At 48.1% G+C, this 20,878-nt stretch overlaps 1 protein-coding gene and 1 non-coding gene across 4 annotated transcripts; one reads left to right on the plus strand and one right to left on the minus strand.

The window, feature by feature from the left end:
• Positions 1-94: 94 nt before the first annotated feature.
• Positions 95-17,478, minus strand: Sars1 (seryl-tRNA synthetase 1). 3 transcript variants are annotated; one of them, XM_052731213.1, is made up of 12 exons: positions 17,253-17,478; positions 10,723-10,793; positions 9,593-9,673; positions 7,870-8,028; positions 6,873-7,016; positions 5,465-5,620; positions 2,741-2,962; positions 2,143-2,272; positions 1,744-1,901; positions 1,429-1,470; positions 773-902; positions 95-494 (listed from the first exon to the last, which is right to left on the minus strand). In XM_052731213.1, the coding sequence occupies exons 1-12, from the start codon at positions 17,386-17,388 to the stop codon at positions 343-345; spliced, it is 1,581 nt and encodes a 526-aa protein (XP_052587173.1). In that variant the 5' UTR covers positions 17,389-17,478; the 3' UTR covers positions 95-342. The 3 variants fall into 3 exon arrangements, with proteins under 3 accessions (XP_052587173.1, XP_052587172.1, XP_052587174.1); XM_052731212.1 differs by having other exon boundaries at positions 1,429-1,500; XM_052731214.1 differs by lacking the exon at positions 1,429-1,470 and having other exon boundaries at positions 17,253-17,476.
• LOC128106796 (small nucleolar RNA SNORA70) lies at positions 14,785-14,916 on the plus strand. The gene has a single exon (XR_008216844.1). It is a non-coding gene; the product is annotated as a small nucleolar RNA SNORA70 (small nucleolar RNA).
• Positions 17,479-20,878: the final 3,400 nt, after the last annotated feature.

Below are 20,878 nucleotides of genomic sequence, written 5' to 3' on the forward strand. Positions count from 1 at the left end.
GTGTTTCTAAAAAGCCTTCACTAGTGGGCTGAAGGGCTCTGCACTACTCAAAGCCTTATTTGGGGGAACGGCAGAGACAGGGTTCAAGTCTGGGGAGCTGACTGAGGAGGTCACGTGCCCTCCCCAGAAACGCTTTATTGCATGGTTCAGCAGTCAGTGAGGAGACCCTTGGCCCATGCGAGGAGATGGGGCCACCTGCTTGGGACATGGCAGATGGCTGCCCGTCGGCTGTGCAGTCTGATGGGACAGGGTGAGGAGTGGTACTCGGCCTCCCTGCTCCAAGGCAGGCCAGAGGTCCCAGCAGACAGAAAGTAAGTCTGGCAAACCGGGAGGAGGCAGTGTTCAGGCCTCGGTGACCTCCATGTTCTGCAGCTGGCTCTCCAGGGAGACCTCCTTTGCTTTCTTTTTACCGCCCTCATGCTGCTTCTTCTGTTTCTTCGATGGCTCCTGGTCAATGGGTGCAGGCTTCACAAACGGGATCAGTTCCTGGAGTCCTGCGGGGGAAGAGCACACTAAGTGACCTGTCATTTCTGTCAAAGCCACAAACCTCAGCGAAGACTGTAGACATAATCCTTTCAATGGAGGGGTACCCCCGATGGAGGGACTTCTCTACTCTTTTTCCCCAGTTGGAACTGAGGAACTGCGTACGACACCCACACTACATTCCCGGCACCATGGGGCAGGCGAAGTATGGGGACTGTGTCTCATATGAAAATGGGGTGCAGTCTGCAAAGGGCCTATTCAGAGAGGTGTGGAGATGGAGGAGCTGTACCTGGCGGCATGAACTCCCTCAGCCTCTCCGGCACAGTGATGCCCTTCTCTGTCTGGTAGTTCTCCAGGATGGCGCAGATGGTCCGGGTGGTGGCACACATTGTGGCGTTAAGCATATGCACAAACTCCACCTGGGAAGAGCAGGTTCCACAGGGAACATCAGACTCAGCCCTCAGATGGTCTCCTGATGACCAGGACCTAGTCACCCAGCCATAACTTCCCCAATCCAAAGGATGCCTTTACCCCATCTCCAACTTTCACAACTGAAACTGTTTTCTAGTTACTGCCTGTAAGGGAACTCTAGGAGGATTCCACCTGCTGGCATGCGTGACAAGTAGTAGGTTCCGGTATTTTCAGAAGATTGGGTGGGAAGAGCAAACCACCAGTGTGGTCCTCCCAAACCCAGCTCAGGACAGATCAGGGCCTGAAAACTGGGTTTAGTTATTTAATTATTTGTTTGTTTATTGAGACAGGGTTTCTCTGTGTAGTCCTGACTGTCCTGGAACTCACTTTGTAGACCAGGCTGGCCTCGAACTCACAGAGATACACCTGCCTCTGCCTCCTGAGTGCTGGGATTAAGATTAAAGGCATGCGCCACACGCATGTGCCACACACTCAGCTCTGAAGACTGTTTAAGAGATGAGCTTACAACCTGACCTTCTTGGGCGAAAAGAGGGAAGAGACTGTCTCCAACTTGTTCTGTGTAGAGAAACGGAGATTATTCTTTTTCTGGAGTTAAGGAAACAAAGCCAAAGAGAGAAAAGCTGGAATTACCTCATAGAATAGAACTAGGCCCAGGTTTCTGTCTCAAAGAACCCAGTCCTGACTCAGTAGAAGTCATTTCTAGTTTCTTTTGGGTCTAGACTGAGCTGATTTTCTCATGGTGCTGGAAACTAATAAACCCTTAGGAATGAGAAATGGGAGGAATGGGCCCTGTGCAGACGGCTGCCCACTTCCCTGGGGGCGGACTACCTTGTCCATCATCTTCTTGGTCTGCCCATATCGGATCCGGAGCCGGCGAGCCTGGTAATCCGTGCAATTAGAACAGGAGACCAACTCACGGAAGGCGCCTGAGCCTGGGAACCAGGCCTCCAGGTCGAGCTTCTTACTGGCAGCATGATTCAAAGAGCCTGGAAAGAAACCCCTAGATTCAGGAAGGGCCTGAAGAAGCCTTCCCTTCACATCGTATCCCCAGAAGGGAAATCACACTCAGATCTCATCACCAAACACTCTCCGCAGAGAAGGGTGTGATATTTTAATGAATGTGGGTAATGACTTGAACTGAGAGGTATCTCTGTGTGTGGTGGCTCAGCTGGTCAAAGTGATCGTGAGATGCAGAAAAGGGAGCATGAAGGGATGAGGGTTCCGTACCTGAGACAATATTCACGATGTGGTAAGGGATCCCCAAAGACTGGTAGAATTCTTCTGCGGTGGCGATCATCTCTTCAAACATCTCCCATGACTTATTGTCATGGGGTGATGAGTACACGAACTGTTCGATCTGCAGAGAGGGAGCCAAGGAGACAGGACAGCAGTGAGGGTGAAGAAACTGAAGGACTGGAGTAGAGACGCTCTAGCAGTGAACTAGTCCCACACCACTGGAACAGGCCGGGCTGGGTCCCAAAGGCCATCAGTGCTCCAACAGACTGGACAGCAACAGCCAGACAACGGAGTCTACAGAGTCACCCTCTTGTGCTAGTGGTGTCCAGTCAGTCTAGGGAGGCGGTGCCGCCATCATTTCCCCTTCCACAGGTACACAGCTAGTCAGTGGTGGGACTGGCAGAGGAGATGTAGGGAGCTTTGCTCTAGTCTGTGCACAAAGCCACTCACGCATTCTCTAGGCTCTTCCCCACAAAGATATCAGCAATGGGTGGAAAAGCTGTAGCCAGTGGGGCTCTGGGACCACAGATCACGCCCTCCTGTGAGATCTGGACAGGGACGTAGAAAGAATCTACTCTCATCTACTCACCTTCTCAAACTGATGGACTCGGAAGATACCACGAGTATCACGGCCATGCGAGCCCACCTCCTGACGAAAGCAGGTGGAGAGGCCAGCGTACTTGATGGGCAGGTCCTCGGGCCGCAGCCACTCGTCCCGGTGCAGAGCTGCAATGGGCTGCTCTGAGGTGGCGATCAAATATTTTTCATCATAGGAGTTGTCATCAGACTTTTCACTGCCTTTGCCAATCACCTGTAGGAGGAACGCGCATGCTAGTGACTGTGTAAGATGCCGCAGCAGAGACACAGTGGTGGCCAATCACCTGCAGGAGGAACGCACGCCAGTGACTGTGTAAGATGCCTCAGGAGAGACACAGTGGTGGACACAGGACTTTCCTGGCTGGGATGAATGTTAAAACAGGGATGCAACGGGTCTTTCTGAAAAGGATCCCCTGCTAGGGGTGAAAGAAATGCATGGTGCATGCCCACAATCCCAGCACTCAGGAAGCTGAAGCATAGGACCTTGAATGTGAGGCCAGCCAGGGCTATATAAAACACTGACCAAACTGCTGGGCGGTGGTGGCGCATGCCTTTAATCCCAGCACTCGGGAGGCAGAGTCAGGCGGATCTCTGTGAGTTCGAGGCCAGCCTGGGCTACCAAGTGAGTCCCAGGAAAGGCGCCAAGCTATACAGGGAAACCCTGTCTCAAAAAAAAAACCAAACCAAACAAACAAACAAAAAAAAAACATTGACCAAACCACTTCCGCCCCCCAAAACAAACAAACAAAAAACAGAAAAAAATCCAACAACACTTAAAAGAACAAAGAAATGAAAATTAGGGCACCTAAAAAACTTTTTTAACAACTGCAAAATACGTCACGGTATGAAATGGTCAATGCTGGCAGACGTGCAACATCTACTTATGCACTCAACGAATGTTTCTTAAGTCCTTCTGCCAATGAACAAAACCAAGTCTGAGTGTCAGGCAGACTGAAACTGTATTTAATGTCAGAGTCAGCTCATCAGAAAGACATTCTGAAATTCCACTTGAGTCTCTGGCTGTCCCGGGTTCAGACAGAAACCACAAGGATTTCAGGATCTGTAATCTTGTACCAGGACATTTCTAGTCTGGGGTAAGGAGTGAGAGGACATGGGAAGAGGACTGGGAGATCAGCTCATGTTTCTAACTTCCTTTTGTCTACGTACCAGGAAAAGGGCTTCTCTTATAAGCGCCCAGTGATAAAGTCTGCTCCATTTAGAGATGCTACACAGCTTTCCAGGGGGACTCTACGCTAACTAAGACGTAGGTGATAACTACACGTGACTTTTAATCCTGAAATTAACTAACATTAAAAACCTGCTGGGCTGGTGAGATGGCTCAGCGGGGAAAGGCACCTGCCATCATGCCCGGTAACCTAAGTTCAGTCCTCCAGGTCCACATGGTAGGAGAAAATTGTCCTCTGTCCTTCACGCCAGGGAACTAACTGCATAAGCCTCCCCAACCCCAAATAATGTAAAGTAAAAACTGTAACAACAACCCCCACCCCACCCCACCAAAACACAAAAGAAACCCAGACAACTCTGCAAACAGCAGGTATGGTGCCATACATACTCTGGAGGCAGAGCAGGGGAAATCACAAACGAGTGAGGCCAGCCAGCACTACATAATGAGACTGTCAGAAACAAGCAAGCAGGACACAGTGGCACATTCTTGTAACTCCAGTATACACACACACACACACACACACACACACACACACACACACACTCTCTCTCTCTCTCTCTCTCTCTCTCTCTCTTTCTCTCATTTTCTTTCTCTCTCTTTTTTGTTTTTTTTTTTTTTGAGACAGGTTTTCTCTAACAGTCCTGGCTGTCCTGGAACTTGATTTGTAGAGCAGGCTAGCCAAACTCTCAGAGACCTCTGTCTCCCAAGTGCTAGGATTAAAGGCATGTGCCTGCCGCCACCACCCAGCCCAGTATTCTCTTTAAAAAGACCAAAAAAAAAAAAAAAAAAAAAAAAAAAAAAAAAAAAAAAAAGCCATACCTCTTGGTGCAAACCTACAAACCTTGCCACTCAGGAGGCTATGGCAGGACAATTTAAAATTCAAGGCATGCCTGGGTCACAAAGTGAATTCAAAGCTACCCTGGACAACTTATTAAGACTGTCTCAAAATAAAAAGGGATGGGACTATATATAACTCAGTTGTAAGTAGGCACTTGCCCAGCCTTTGTGAAGCCCAAGGTTCAATCCCCTGCCTACCAGTACCAGATAATAGACAGAACAGACAACAAAGCCCCCAAACAAATAAACATTGTGATCAGAAATACACAGAAGACCATTTGAGAACGTAGTGAGCAGGTACAGTGATCAGGTGGCTGGCCATCTGCAAGCCAAGGACAGAAGCATTAGAAGAAATCGACACCTTCCTTTTGGACACTGGCCTCCAGAACTGCAAGAAAAACCATTTCTGTTGTACTAGGCATGGTAGCATGAACCTGGAATTCTAGTACTCAGCAGCCTGAGGTAGGAGGTCCAGGAATTCAAGGCCAGTCTGGGCTACACACAGCTCATGGTCAGCCTATCTACTCACAGAGACCTTGCCCAAGGGGGTGAGGGGGGTGGATTCAGTTTGGCAACTGCTTCCTTGGTTGTCCTGGCACACTGAAAGTGCTGCACCGTGGCACAGAGCTGTGCTGGAGCCTGAGTCATGTCACCGCTGAGCCCCACACCTTAGTCAGTCTACCAGTTACTTACCTTATAAAGTTCTTCATCAAACTGGCTGAGCTGCGCCACCTCCTGCATGACCTCTTTCCTCATGAAGAAGGGGGTGTAAATGGGAGTGTAGCCTCGACTTCCCAGAGTGCGGAGTGCGTACTGGATGAGCGCCTGCTCCAGGAACACCAGGACCCCCTAAGGAGCAGACACAGCACCTGGGACTGGCTCTTGTCACCAGCCCACTCATCTGACACTCTACTACAGAACCACCACTCAGGCACAAATGGGCAAATCCAGGACTCCATCATGGCACAGGCAGGGAAATTAAGACCACACACTGCAACAGCAGCCAGGAGATACTTGTTTTCATGTGGTATTTTATTCAGCTGGTCCATTAAAGACTCATATTTGGAAACATTTACAACACTCACTTCACTAACAGGACTTCCTCTTACTACCAGGATGGCATCTTGGTAAGATGGTGGAAACCGACTTTTGCTCTTGCCCAGAAGAGCAGTTTAATGGGCTTCGTTCTTTCCCTGGCTCCGTGCACTACCTGCTTGGCCCCCTTATTGCTATGGTGATTGGTATGTACTGTTATTTGGAATTAGCATGATGAGCAGCTCTCCAGCTTAATCCCACTCATACAATCACAGATAACCATCAAGAAACCGGAACGGAAGTATACAGGGGGGTCTTAACACCTAAGGCCAACAGCAGCCACCCAGTCCAGAGACCTCTCTGTAGGAGACTCAAGTAGTGGGCCGCACTAGTAGTCTTAGCACCTGGCAGGCTGAGGGAGGACTGCGGAGAATCTGGAGCCAGCCTGGGCTACTTAGTGAGACCTTTTCTCCAGGTCCTCCCACCTCTACTCCTATCTCCATGAAAACAGACTGAAGTGAAGCAATTATGCAGGCAGGATGCATGGATGGGTGTTTTTGTGTGTTAATTCTTAAAACATCAGACTCATTTGTAAATGCAGAATGCTTAAGGGCACAACATTTACAAAATTATTTTACCATTTCCTTTTGGAAGGAGTCTCTGAATTCTTATGCCCTCTGCCCTGGTTAATCTGTGCCAGATGCCTCCACCTACCAGAGCTCAAAGCACGCTGGGTCTACTCAGACCGCAGGCTTATCACACTGGGTTTTGATTCTTTGTTACTTGTCTGACTGTCCAATTACACTGAGCTCCTCAAAGGCAGAGACTGTTCGGATTCAGTCAGCAAAACATATTCATTATGAAGGATCACTGAGTGGCTTTTGTTCTATGGAATCTGGGTAAGCACTCTCTTGCTTCAGAAAGAGAATTGCATCTAATTGCTACACGTTCACAGGCAGGCATCGAGTACAAGTGGAGGATTTGTGAGCCTCTTCAAGTATGATTACGATTTTCAGTGACTTTTTTTTTTAAGTTCCTTTATTCCCTACTGGTTCTCAATTCTTACCTTCAGGAAGTACCCTCGACTACCAGCCACCACGGCTCCCTTTTCGCCTTCAAAGCCGTCGACCATCACCACCAGGTCCACGTGGGAATACTTCTTTCTGACTGTGCAATCACCCCAGATGCGCTCTACTTTGTTGTCTGCATCCTGAGGAGATACACCGAAGAGATCCATGGCAAAGAGCGCAGAGCCTGTGGGTGCATCACTTCTGGTCTCACACACAGCCAATGAGGAAGGGAATCTGCTCCTCAACAGACAGGTGACTTATAAAGTCAGGAAAGCAGTCCTAGTCAGCAAACTGTGACCTAGAGTATATTCTTTACCCTTTTAAATGACTCCTCAAAAATCCTGCACGAGACCCCGCCCCTGGCGATCGGCATCACCTGGGGTACAGAGGAGAATGCAGGACTTTTTTTCTTTGTGGGCTCTCACTGGTCTCTGAACCACATGAGGGTGGGCTCCGGGGCCCTGACCTCAGTCTGCTCAGACTCCAAGGCCTCCACATACCGCAGCCGGCAGTGAGTTTAGTGTTCACAAGGGAATGAATGGAAGAGGCACAGATGGGCCCTGCCACTGCTAGGGTGTCTGGGAACAAAGCCTGGGCTCAGAGCAGCTTTGTGTTGGGGAAGCTCCCGCTCGGCAGGAAACTTTTATCATGCAGATTTCCCTTCAACCTGCAGCTTCCCAGCGGGGTGTGGGTGAGGGGGTTAGGTTGATTTAGCAGGTCCCTCCCACAGGACTTACTGCTACCAGGGGCAACACGCAGTGGAGGACAGCAGCCCCATTTAGAAGAGATTTCTGTGCCAGGAGTCTCCTCCTACCTGCTGTCTCTGCCACTTCCCAATCAGGCAGGGATCTGACTCCTGCAATGCTCAATTGGTGGGCAGAGGGAACACACAAAAGCAGGCTTTTCTGACAGAGCGCCAGTGTTGAGCAGCTCCGTCCACATCGCCCGACAGTAAGGGAGGGGAGCCCCCCTGCACGGCCCAGCCCCACCTACCTCATCGTTACTGATGGGCACAGAGGGATGCAGAAGGTTCCCAATCTCTCGGAGGTTCTCAAACCGCTCTGCCTCCAGCTTTAACCGCTCCCCATCACACTTCTGGATAGCTTCATCAATGAGGAGGCGGACTTTTTTAATTTGTGAGACTTTCAGGGCCTGCAGAAGAACAAGCCAGACTCATTTATAGAGTACATTAGGCAGAGGTAGCGCAGCAATAAAGTATCAGCATCCTAAACTGTTGTCCTCCATAGAGTAGCATTTCTACTTTTTATTGGAGGGGCAGTGTATGAGGGATCATAGTTGGGGCCTAGAAAATGCTAGGCAAGCACTCTATCCATGACAGCCTTTTTTGTTTGTTTGTTTTTTAAGACAGGGTGCTGGGGGGCTGGAGAGATGGCTCAGAGGCTAAAGAGCTCAGGCTGCTCTTTCTTCTAGAGGACCTGAGTTCAATTCCCAGCAACCACATGGTGGCTCACAACCATCTCTAATGAGATCTGGCGCCCTCTTCTGGCATGCAGCCATACATGCAGACAGAACATTGTATACACACACAATAAATAAATAAATAGAAAAAGAAAGAAAGAAAGAAAAAAAGGCAGGGTGCTGGGATTAAAGGCATGTGCCACCAGAGCCCGGCCATTCCCCCCACCTCCCCCACCATGGTAGCATTTTAAAAATGGACAAGGGAGCTGGGCGGTGGTAGTGCACACCTTTAATCCCAGCATCTGAGAGGCAGAGGCAGGCGGATCTCTGAGTTTGAGGCCAGTTTGGTCTTTAAATCAAGTTCCAGACCAGCCAGGGCCACACAGAAAAACAAACAAACAAACAAACAAACAGATAAGAAATAGTACCCTGAACCTTCTGATCCTAGCAACTAAGAGGCTAAGGCAGGAGGATTGCAAAATCCAGGCCAATCTGTAAGACAGCATTCAGTGGGTGGAGGAATCAGGATTAACTCTGAATTACATAATGAGTCTGAAGCCAGCCTGGGCTCTATGAGACCCTGTCCCAAGTACTGAAAATGAATGCATTTAAAAACACAGGCTGATTCTACAGGGCAGACAGTCTTGCCTTAGAAGGCTTGAGCATTTTCCTTTTCTTTGGCAGGTAGGTGAGTGTGTGTGCGCACACACACGAGATTGACTTTCCTTGTACTTTATATACATCCCAGGAGTTTAATCCTGTGGTTCTAAGAGAATTTGCCCTCAATCTGCACTCATTTGTCCGACTGAAGAGTTTAGCGCTCTGTTATGCATTCCCACTCAAATTTCTCCAGGAAGATAACAACTTTATTAGGAAAAGAGACTTCGTCTACGTTTGTCTTGCATCCCTTACTGCAGGTGTTTCCAGCTGTGCTCGGATTTCTCAGGGGAGCCCTGCCCAGCCCTCCACGCACAGCAACTTTGCTTCTCTGGTTTATACTCTTGCTGTGTGTTCAGGGTTTCAAAGAACAGCTTGGTGACAAAACCAGAAAGTCACCATCCCGAAGCCCCTGCTTAACTGCAGTAAACGGAGGAGTTCCCTGCCTCTGTGAAAGGAAGTAACATATAACTAGCTCGGTGCCTTTCCTCTTCTCCCCTTCCCACTCCGTCCATCTCCTATGACTAGTGAGTCTCGGGGACAGATAACAAAAGCAGCTAGGAACACAGTCCGGCACAGGAAGTCGAGGCTGCCACACTGCTGCATGGACAGTGCCAGCTCTCCCTGTCCAGCAACCTACAGCTAGCGTGTCTGCAGTGAGGTCATCGAAATTCAACGCGTCCTCTGGAACAGACTCGTCATCTCCCACGGGCTCTTTTTTCTGAGGAGAGAAAGAAAGAAAGAAAGAAAAGGCAATTTAATTGGAATAAGGATTCTGACATTGTTTTAAGACGTGCACACCAAATCATCTCAAATAAACTAATCAGACTGCACTGCATTAAGTAAGCTGGAACATGCAGGGAAACACGCTAGCCGGAAGAAAGCCAGAAGTCAGCTCCAAGTTCTTTTCTATCACTGCCTCCTTTCTTACCCTGGACAGGTCAACACATCTGGCAGGTGAGGGAGTTAACATCACGGAAGTGAGAACAGCTCTGCCCACATACAGAACAGTCAAGAAACCAAGAACATGTTTGAAATGCCGGGAGACAGAGGCAGGAGGACTGCTGTGAGATCAAGACCAGCTTGGTCTTCAGGCCAGCCGGGGCTATATAGCAAGACCATGCCTCAAAAGAAAAACGAAAATCAATGTGGTCGTCAAAGGCAGGCCCCGAGGACGGATCTTGTTCATACTCTAGGAACAACCGGGCAACAGGCTAAGGGTTACAAATGGATCCGAGGGAAGGAGAGGAACAATCAAGGCAGAGTGACAAAACGCAGGGGCTCCCCAGCCCCGATTTCTGTGCTCAGGACTTGTCTGTCTGCAGATCATCATTTGTGGTCCTTATACACAGTGAAATGCTCGGCTTGGCTAGCCCCGGCTGTGTAGAGGATCTGAAGGATACTTAGGTAGGAGTACACACGGACATAAAGTACTAATGACTCTGGGATCTGTGACCTGTAGGTGATTAATCATCACAAGTCCCACAGGAATAAAACTTAATGATATCCACTTTCACAGCTGAAAGTATAACAAAATACTGTGTGAGGATGCAAGCTATCAGGAGGTATAATGTGCCAGCATTCCAAGTCGGACTGTGTGCTGCACGCGTCACTGGTTCTGGTTCATGCACATGTGTATGTGTGAACAATATGACACCCTCTTCGGGTCTCCACGGACACCGACATACACGGGGCATTCACCCAGACACATAACAGTAAGGAAGGACCGAAGAGCTCTCCTCAAGCTCTCAAGCCTGTCAGTTCTCTCACCTTCATTTTCTCACCAATAGTCTTGCTGCATAAGTTCTTCAGCTTGTTCAAGTTGTCGGCTCGAAATCTGCCTAAAATCGAAGAAGCCGAAAATACGTCAGAGAGGCTGGTCATTAAGATACTCCCTGGCCACCACGCCCCCTCCCCCAAACGGGCTGTGCTACGTATTAAATAAAGGCTGAGTCTTCAGTCTGGCAGAACTGGAAGGTGGTAGATTTAGCATCATGCACCAAGGGCAGGGGATGGACATATCTTGCCTCTCTGTACTTCGTAACTGCTACAAGGTGAATGGCTTTTTTTTTTTTTTTTAAGACAGGGTCTTGTTACAAGCTTTGGCTGGCCTAGAACTTGCTGACAATCCTCCTGCCTCTGCTTCTTAAGTGCTGGGATCACAAGCAGGTACCACCATATCTGACATCTTCCATCTTTTTTTTTTTTCTGAGACAGGGTCTCTCTACATAGTCCTTACTGACCGGAACTCGCTCTGTAGACCAGGTTGGCCTCGAACTCAGAGCTGCCTGCCTCTGCCTCCTGAGTGCCGGGATCAAAGGCGTGCGCCACCGTGCCCGGCTCTTCTATCTCTGAGTCATCTCGATAACCGTTAGTAACAAAGAGCTGATTAACCCTGTGCTGACTCTGCTTTCGACCTCCAAAGTCAGCTGACAGAGGCGGACTAGGTATCCCCAGGACTGGGTGATAAGGACAGGCCAGTCTGAGGGTGAAACGTAAGTATCAGAATCTGGGGCTGCAGAGATGGCTCGGAGAGAAAGAGCACCCAAGTTCAGTTCCCAGCACCCACAACAGAGCTCACAACTGCCTGTAACTCAGGTCCAGGGGGAGCCAATGCCTCTGGCCTCCATAGGCACCTGCACTCGTATTCACAAACCATCCCACAGATGCATGAGCATGTGCACATATACACAAAATTAAAAATACAACTAAACCTTATTAAAAAAAAAAAAAAAGGTATCATGATCTATACATCACCACAGAGCAGTACAACCGAGCCACCTGGGAGACACTTCTCTGAAGCCTGCCCAATTAATCTTAAAGTTCCTTTAAAGGAACCATGTGATACTTTCCCAACCCCTATTTATACGAACAAATAGCACTGATTCTGTTTATTAGATCCAGTAGCCTTGCTAAAGTTAATGAGTAATTCCAATTCTGCATGTTACAATCAAGTCATATGCAAATCATGAGTTTGCTTTCTGTCCCAATCTTTGTTTCTTGCATCATAGAATATGGTCTGGAACCTCCACCATGAAGTAATGATAATGGCCAGGCGTGGTAATGGAAACCGACTAACACAATGCCCAGCTCTAGTTATAGTCAAAATGGAGACAGGTCTGGGAGTGGTAGTACCATGGGAGGCTGTGGCTGGAGTTCAAGGCCAGCCTTGATACTGCTCACAGAACACCAATCCTTACAATTACTTTGGAAAGCTGTTTGACAGTATCTAGTAAATGTGCCATCACTGATCCCGTTTCCACTCTTGGAAACACACTCAGCAGAAATGAATGCTAATGTCTACACAAGAGTGGACAAACTGGAGCTCTGTTGTCAAAGTGTCCCTGAGGCTTGTGGGCCAGCCAGCAGAGCCCAATTGGTGAGCTCCAGTTTCAGTGAATGACCTTGTCTCAAAAATAAGCGGAGAAAACCTGGTGTGGTGGGGTACACACCTTTAACCCCAGCACTTGGGGAGGCAGAGGCAGGAGATCTCTGTGAGTTTAAGGCCAGCCTGGTCTACAGGTGAGTTCCAGGACAGCCAGTACCATCGAGAACCTGTCTCAAAACAAACACCCAAAACACAAACCCAAATAAGTGGTGCCGGGCGGTGGTGGCGCACAACTTTAATCCCAGCACTTGGGAGGCAGAGGTAGGCGGATCTCTGTGAGTTCGAGGCCAGCCTGGTCTACAAAGCGAATTCCAGGACAGGTTCCAAAGCTACACAGAGAAACCCTGTCTCAAAAAAAAAAAAACCAAAACACACAAAACAAAACAAAAACAAAAAACAAAATAACAACAACAACAAAAAAAGTGGAAGGTGAATGAGACACCCATTGATGTTCACATGCATGTGAACATATGTGCACCTGCACACACATACACACTGCATACACACATATATACTTCTAATCCCAGTACTCTGGAGATAGAGGCAGGCTGCTAGATCTCTGTGAGTTTGAAGCCAGCCTGGCCACGTACATAGCCTGTTCTAGACCAGCCAGGGCTACATACATATCTCAGAGAGAAAGGGGACAAGGAGAGCAAGAGTGCAGAGAACATTCAACAAATGAGGCACTGTCGTGGAATCAGGGTGGGTAGCAGACACGGAATAAGCCACAGAAGTAGAAGGTGTGAGCAGTGACCGGCAGAGCGGGGTCATCTGCGGGGAAGACTTGGGGGTTAATGCTTTAAGGCTGCAGGGTTCACTGTGTAGAGCCTCGCTCTGTGTGACCACTGAGCATCGGAAAGGTGGTAAGCTAGAAATGAGACTGGGTAAAACACACATTAGATTTGGAAGACTTGTTTAAATTAATGTGGATTTTAATATGGATAAATACACTAAAAACACAATTTTCTTATTTAGTAGGCTTAAGAAAGACTTTGAGGAAACCAAGTTGTTTAGAAAAATCTAAGTGAAATTTGCTCTGTACACTGGGATATAAGAGGGGTGAAGTGGCCCTTCACACCTTCCATCTTACTTCTTATATCCTGGAACCCTGGGGTGAAGAAAATATCATTTTCATTCTTCTTCTGGGGTTGACTGCCTCATAGTGACAGAGAATGACCAAAGTGCCATGCCCAGCATGTTGGTAAAGATGGCATGTTTCTGACTGTCCAGACAAGCTCCAGGCAGCTCCATACTGCCGTGTACAAGCTTGAAGTGAGAGACCTAGGCGCGACCTGGGACTCACTACCTCCAGCCCCTTAAGTTTTGTGGAGTCCGTGTTGCAGCCATGACTCACATTCCAGCCCTTCAGGATCTCTGAGAAGCAAGAGCGCAAGACTCAGGCCTGCAAACCCAAGGGTGAGGTCTGCAGTGCAGAACCCTGCCTGCCTGAAGTAGGACTAGAAGAACAAGGAAAGCTGTCTCAAAGCTCTTCTAATGGTGGAGAAAACACAGACCAGGGCCAGGGCCTGCCTTCAACCGATAATAAAAAGAAATCTTTCGCCGGGCGGTGGTGGCGCACGCCTTTAATCCCAGCACTCGGGAGGCAGAGCCAGGCGGATCTCTGTGAGTTCGAGGCCAGCCTGGGCTACCAAGTGAGTTCCAGGACAGGCGCAAAGCTACACAGAGAAACCCTGTCTCGAAAAACCAAAAAAAAAAAAAAGAAATCTTTCTCCAACGGGGATGGACAGTACATTCTAGAAGACAGAATTCTTGTGGTTGGCTGCATATTTCAGATCGAAATCAATCAGTCTGGGGCCAGCTGAGACAAATGTCCCAAATATGGCCTTGTCTCAGTACTGTGAATTAAGAAACTGCTGCTCAGCATGAGGAGTTACAGCTGTGGTCATTACAGACTGATGTGTTCTCCCTGGAAACAACAAATGGGGATAGCTGTTAATACACAGCTTGCATGGAAGCTCATGACCCGTCAGGAAGCACGGTCTGAGCTCTTCATTGATAGTGCTTATAAGTTCCTGTTGTCACTAATGATGGAAGAAACTCCATCCTCTAATCTCTCAGTGTCCTACATGGGCAGCCAGGGACTCCTGTGATCCTGGCTACTTGGGAAGCAGAGACCTAAGAGCACAAGTTTAAGGCCTGCCTGGGCTACAGAGTGAGTTCAAGGCTACTTGGGTTCCTTGGAAAGACCTTGTTAAAATTAAAAAGTGTCTATAGGGCTGGAGAGATGGCTCAACATTTAAGAGTGCTCATTTCTCTTTCATGACCCAGGTTTGGGTCCCAGCACCCACAAGGCAGTCACAACCACCTATAACTCCAGTTCTAAGGAGACCTGACACCCCCCACCCCAAGCTCTTGCATGCATGTAGTATACACATACATACACTTAGGCACATACATATATATAAATAAGTATTTTTAAAGATCTGCAGCCGATTAAGCCAACCAGATTTCTTTCACAGGGACCTGGTCTGCAATGGCTGCAAACAGCATCCTCCTTGGGAGTGTGTGCAGTCTGTTGCTTGTTGGATTGCTCTAGAGAAACCGAGTTCTCTGGTGGCTAGTCATGTCTCTGATCTCATGATGTCTCCGTCTAGATTCCAGGTAGGTCTGCAGAGTGTATTGTTAAGCCTCGGGGGACAGCGGCCAGAGTTCACATTGGCCAGGTCATCGTGTACATCTGCACCATCTCGCAGAATAAGGCACGTACGATGGAAACCCTGCACAGGGTCAAGTCCAAGTTCCCCGGTTGCCAGAAGATCCACATCTCAAAGAAGTGAGGCGTCACCAAGTTTAATGCAGATGAATCTGGAGAGATGGTCGCTGAGAAGCAGCTCCTCCCCAGTGACTGATCCCTTACAAAATGACAGCTGTCCCACTCCACCTATCACGTTCAGCGGCAGAGCACGGGCCCAGCCCGTTGAAGGCCTGGCTTTAATACTTAGTCCAGCAATAATACTGATGAAACTGTCAATTTGAGGTCACACTGAGATACACTGTGTGGAAACCTCGTCTAAAAAAATAAACTAAAACAACAAAACACAATAACCTTCCATAGAGAATTTAAAGTACCCTGGGCACAGAAGATCTTCATGCATGGGACAAACCTTTATCACACCCTTACTAAGGATGAGGCTCACTGCTGAATACTGGGACATTGTGTATTTTTGCGTATGTGTATACGTATGTGCATGCTCCTAAAAATTACGGGAGGCCACTGTTTCATAGCTCCAACAAACCATACTAAAAATCAAAATGGAGGCTACCCATGTTAAAGTTCCGTATCACCCACTGAAATCATTTCCTGTTTCTGTTAAGTTTGAAATGACTGATCTGCTTTTTGCTTTTTGTTTCTACTTTCTTCAACCAGGCTCTACTAAGCCAACCTCTTCTGCTCAGTTCATTGAAACACTTGTTTTATAGAATGAAGTACTACTGCTGGTTCTAAAATTGACAATTGGGTGTGGTTCTTTATTTTTATTATTTTATTCATTTATTCATTTATTTATTTATTTTGTTTTTTTTTTCAAGGCAGGGTTTCTCTGTGTAGCCTTGGCTATCCTGGAACTCATTCTGTAGACCTGGCCGGTGGCCTCAAACTCACAGAGATCCGCCTGCCTCTGCCTCCCAAATGCTGGGGTTAAAGTTGTGCACCCCCACCGCCAGGCGGCTTAAAATATTTTTATCCTAAACAAACAAACAAACAGAGACATTTTCAGTTTGGAGCAATTCAAAACTTTAAGTTGGAGCGCAGACTCTTACAAACTATCCCAGTGAGAGTACCTGAAACATACTGAATGAGTACACAACTGTAAGGGAAGCATATACTTTTTGATACTCAAGGACATTTTTAACAGTAAAATCAATGTCTCCAAAAGATTAAACCATAATACTCAGTCGGACATGGTGACACACATCTTTCAGGCGGATCTCCGAGTTCGAGGCCAGCCTGGTCTACAGAGCAAGTTCCAGGCCAGCCAGGGCTACATAGAGAAATCTGTTTCGAAAACTATAAAAACAAGCATGACACTCTTGGATCGAGACCGCCTTTGCAGTGTTCTGTTATAAACCTGGCTCTCAGCTGGTTGCAGACCTATTGCATCAGACAAAACGAGTCACATGCCACTCACAACATCCGGTCTGCCAGCTGATCGTTCCGGAGGCACACTCGGAGGCAGAGGATTCCGGGGCTTTATTTAATTTTATGAATGATGCCGGGTCACTTCTACTCTGCCAACGTCTTTTCCAGAAAGCTACCACAAAGCACAACCATCCTCAGTAATTACAAGCCTTTTCTTGCCTTACAGCACCCCTCCCTCTTATCTGATCTAGCACGGAAAAGCCTAATTCTTAAAGGTATGCCCACAGGGTTAGAGGAATGTTGGCCATCCTCAAAGCTTTGGGATCACTGCTTTTAGCCTAGAGCAGCCTCTAAAGCCCCCGAATGGTTCGAATGGGATCACTCAGTCTGAGATAGCAGCCTTTGATCCCATCAAAGCCGGGAAGTCCACGCGGGCTTTGCTGAGGATGAGAAAGCACTGAGAACGACCAAAACGTGAGGAAGAGAAGTTTACACCCGCCCTCAACCCAAATCCCCGCTCTGGCTAGTTTCCAGTTACCCAAGGGCCTGACAGCTCTCCCTGCGCGTGCGCGCTGCTCCTTCCAGCGGCGCTGGGGGCAGTCAGGACAGAGCACGCGCGGGAGGGCTCTGGGGCCGCCGGAGCTGCGGGGCGAGTGGGACGAGCCGGGTTCCCAGCCTGTGCTAGCTAGGGACGACAGGCTGCGCTGGAGCCAGCCAGTTCGGAGAGCATCTGACAAAAGGTGTAAGCTGTGGCCTCGGAAGCGATGACTGAGTTTGGGATTCAGGAGAACCCGCGAGCATCCAGGCACTTACATCGTCGCCACTCGCTGTCTGCCTTCACCAGCTGGTCCACCAGCCCCGGGTCCTTGAAGCGCTTCTCCTGCGTCTCTCGAATGAGGGCTGGGTCCCCTCCTTTATCCACCCGAAACAAATCCAGGTCCAGCACCATCCTTCTGCTCCCCGAGTTAACACTAAATGGAAGTGAGGAGTGGACCGCAGCAAGCAGCCGGTGAACGACGCACTGCGCCTGCGCGCTGACCTGGTCTCGCTGCGCAGGCGCGGGGCGGCACCCGAACGCTCTTTCCCAGCCGGAAGCCGCAGTGTTGGGCGGAGTCGGGAGGGAGCGGTGTTAAAGAGAAAGGGCGTGGCCTTCTGCACATGGTTTCTTCTCTCGCGTTGAGCCCTACTGTAGAGCCGTGTGATCGCCCCATGAAACAGTGAATGCCTCAGTTTCCTCTTGTTGAAGGGCGGATCTCGCTGTGGACAGAAGCCTGCCCCTGACCTGGAAGCCAGTGCGCCTTGCTGATGCAAGTTTTCCTCTATCTTGACATCGGAGGGACAGCTCCATATTTTGTTCACCCAGTTAACTGATCTCAAGATTCTTGCGCTCTGAGGCGTTTTGTTTTGATACAAGGTCTCACCTATAACTATGTAAACCACAATAGCGTCCAACAGAGTGTTGGGATGAAAGGCGTGTGCCACTTCTCCCGCCATCGGTTTTTCTTTTTATATTAGCCCCACTCTCCAACAAGCCTTTGCCAAGCCCACTGATATATCGGACAAGGCTAGGGATAGCGATGAACTTTATAGAGATCCTGAAGGAGACTGGAGGAGGCAGGGTAATCTGGGTTTGTCCCTTCCTGGTCTCCTGCAGTTTTGGCTACAGTTTTAGGTCTAAAACCAGGAAAAGAGCTGGCTATGTGTCTGGAGATGAATCAATGTGACAATCACACGTGTAAGAAGCTGTGGTGCATATTTAGGACTGAAACTGGCTGGGTACTATTATATGTTTACTTAATTTGAGCATTGCCAAGTTGTTCTATAAACACATCCATATTACTCGTTTGTTTTGTTGAGAAGGGATCTCTCTATGTAGACCAGGCTGGCCTCAAACAGCCTCTGGCTGGTGGAGATCACCACCATATCCAACCTACACACTCACCATTACTCTTAAAGTAAGAAGACCTCATTTGAAACTACCTCCCTTGGTTAGGTGTAGTGGTGCATGTCCATGATTCCATCCATTGGGAGGTAGAGCAGCAGGATCATGAGTTCAGGGCCAGCATGTGTCCAAAAGACAAAACCCAGTCGGGCTTGGTAGTATATGCCTTTTATCACATAGGAGGCAGAAGCAGGCAGATCGCTGTAAAGTCAAGGCCAACCTGGGCTACACACTGAGTTCCAGGCCAGCCAGAACTATATAGTAAGAATCTGTCTCAAAAACAAAACACACATGCAACCAAACCCCAAACCTACTACTTTTGTATAGTAGAAAATATTAATTGACATAGCTAATATCTACTAAAAAGATCAAAACTGACCCCCCCAAAAAAAACTACTCTAACCTTCTTATGTCCCCTCCTAGTCCTAAAACACACATTTCTCTGAATATCTAGCAATCAGAATGCTAGAAAATGGAAATCAATAGCCTACAGGAAGGAACACATTATCTAGCTAGATGCAGGCTGCTGACGCCAGCCAGAGGTACATCAAGATAGACAATGAAACTGCTTGCTCCTTGATGCAAAGCAGGATAGATAGTGGTTGAATGCCTGTGCTGTGCATTGTTCTACCTCTGTCCTTCAAGACTGTATATAAGCTGGCTGTGAAATAAACTCGGGACTGTTCAGCAATGACCTGCAGTCCTCTTGGAAAAAAAGAAAAGAAAAGAAAATGGAAATCAAATGAAAAATATAAGAATAAATGTTGCCAGGCAGTGGTGGTACATGCCTTTAATCCCAGCACTTGGAAAGCAGAGGCAGGTGGATCTCTATGAGTTCAAGGCCAGCCTGGTCTGCAAAGTGAGTTCCAGGACAGGCTCCAAAGCTACACAAAACAAACAAACAAACAAAAAAGCCTGTGAATGCTTGTGCTAGGGCTGGCTGGTGAGATGGCTCCCCAGATAAAGATGTTTGCTTCAAAGCTTAAAGTCTTGAGTTCGATTCCTGGGACTCACAAGTCGGAAGGAAAAAACTGACTCCCATGTGCACACACCCTCTCCCAACAAGCAGGCATAACATAAATAAAAATTTGATAAGATTAAAATACTCATTCTGCCTGGTAGGTATAAGAAGTAACATAGTAGCACAGTGCATTTATCAGTAAAGAATCAGGATTTTTGCCGGGCGGTGGTGGCGCACGCCTTTAATCCCAGCACTCGGGAGGCAGAGCCAGGCGGATCGCTGTGAGTTCGAGGCCAGCCTGGGCTACCAAGTGAGTTCCAGGAAAGGCGCAAAGCTACACAGAGAAACCCTGTCTCGAAAAACCAAAAAAAAAAAAAAAAAAAAAAAGAATCAGGATTTTTAGTACGGAAGGGAAACTAGCTATCTCTTCTTTCTCTTTTATTTTTATTTATTTTTTTAAAGATTTATTTATTAGGTATAGTGTTCTGCCTGCATGTATGACTGCAGGTCAGAAGAGGGCACCAGATCTCATTATAGATGGTTGTAAGCCACCATGTAGGTACTAGGAATTGAACTCAGGACCTCTGGAAGAGCAGCCTCTGCTCTTAACCTCTGAGCCATCTCTCTAGTCCTCTCCTTTACTTTTCTTTTCCTTCTTTCTTTGTCTCCTCTCTCCCTTCCTTCCTTCCTTCCTTTCTCCCTCCCTTCCTTCCTTCCTTCCTTCCTTCCTTCCTTCCTTTCTCCCTTCCTTCTTCTCGAGTCTCACTGTGTTCTGAAGCGATCCTCAGACTGTGACCCTGTAAACAAATGCAATGGGTCACATCTTGGTAAATGCAGAGCCAAAAACCACAACTAAGAGGCAGATTTGCTACCTTCAGTGAGTAAGAAGAGCCCTGGCGGTTACTGCAGGTTTGTGTGAGAAGCCTGTGCATACTCAGATAGGAGGGCACTTTAGGAACATTCCCCAGTGTGCTCACATTACTAAGCCAACGCTTCAGGAGCCCCCAAACACTAGCCACCCATCCCTGTACACCAAGGAGACAGTAGTCACAAAGCACAGAAAATGGAGGCTTTTAAACAACACGATCACTTTAGGAAGGACAGAAAAAGGGATTCAGTGACCCCCAAGACTGACAGGAAGAGGAACAAAGCTCATCTGTAGAACCCTTGCTTCTCATACTCAAGGCCCTGGTTCAGATTCTAGGACTAAACGAGAGGTGGGGGGAGACATTTGAGATTTTTCTAGAAGAGGGAGATAAAGGAGGGGCTTGGGGTCTGTATAGCTGACAGAGACGGAGCAGGTAGTCCTGGTCAAGCTCATAGCTTGACTGGACAGTATCTCAATTCTGGTTGCCCTAGGTCTCTGGAGAGGTTGTTATGGCTGTTCTCACTTGCCCCAAACAGTCTGGTTCTGATGGCATGATGAATCCTCCTATCTGAAGCAGCCCTATCACTGAGGGAATCACCTTCACTGGGTGGGGTGGGGTCTGTTCTATAGCTTTCCACTGCTGCTTGGAAGTAGTTTTGGTCATTTGT

The sequence above is a fragment of the Peromyscus californicus genome, unplaced genomic scaffold (assembly GCF_007827085.1).
Source record: "Peromyscus californicus insignis strain IS unplaced genomic scaffold, ASM782708v3 Scaffold_9__1_contigs__length_137607984, whole genome shotgun sequence".
Taxonomy (NCBI): domain Eukaryota; kingdom Metazoa; phylum Chordata; class Mammalia; order Rodentia; family Cricetidae; genus Peromyscus; species Peromyscus californicus.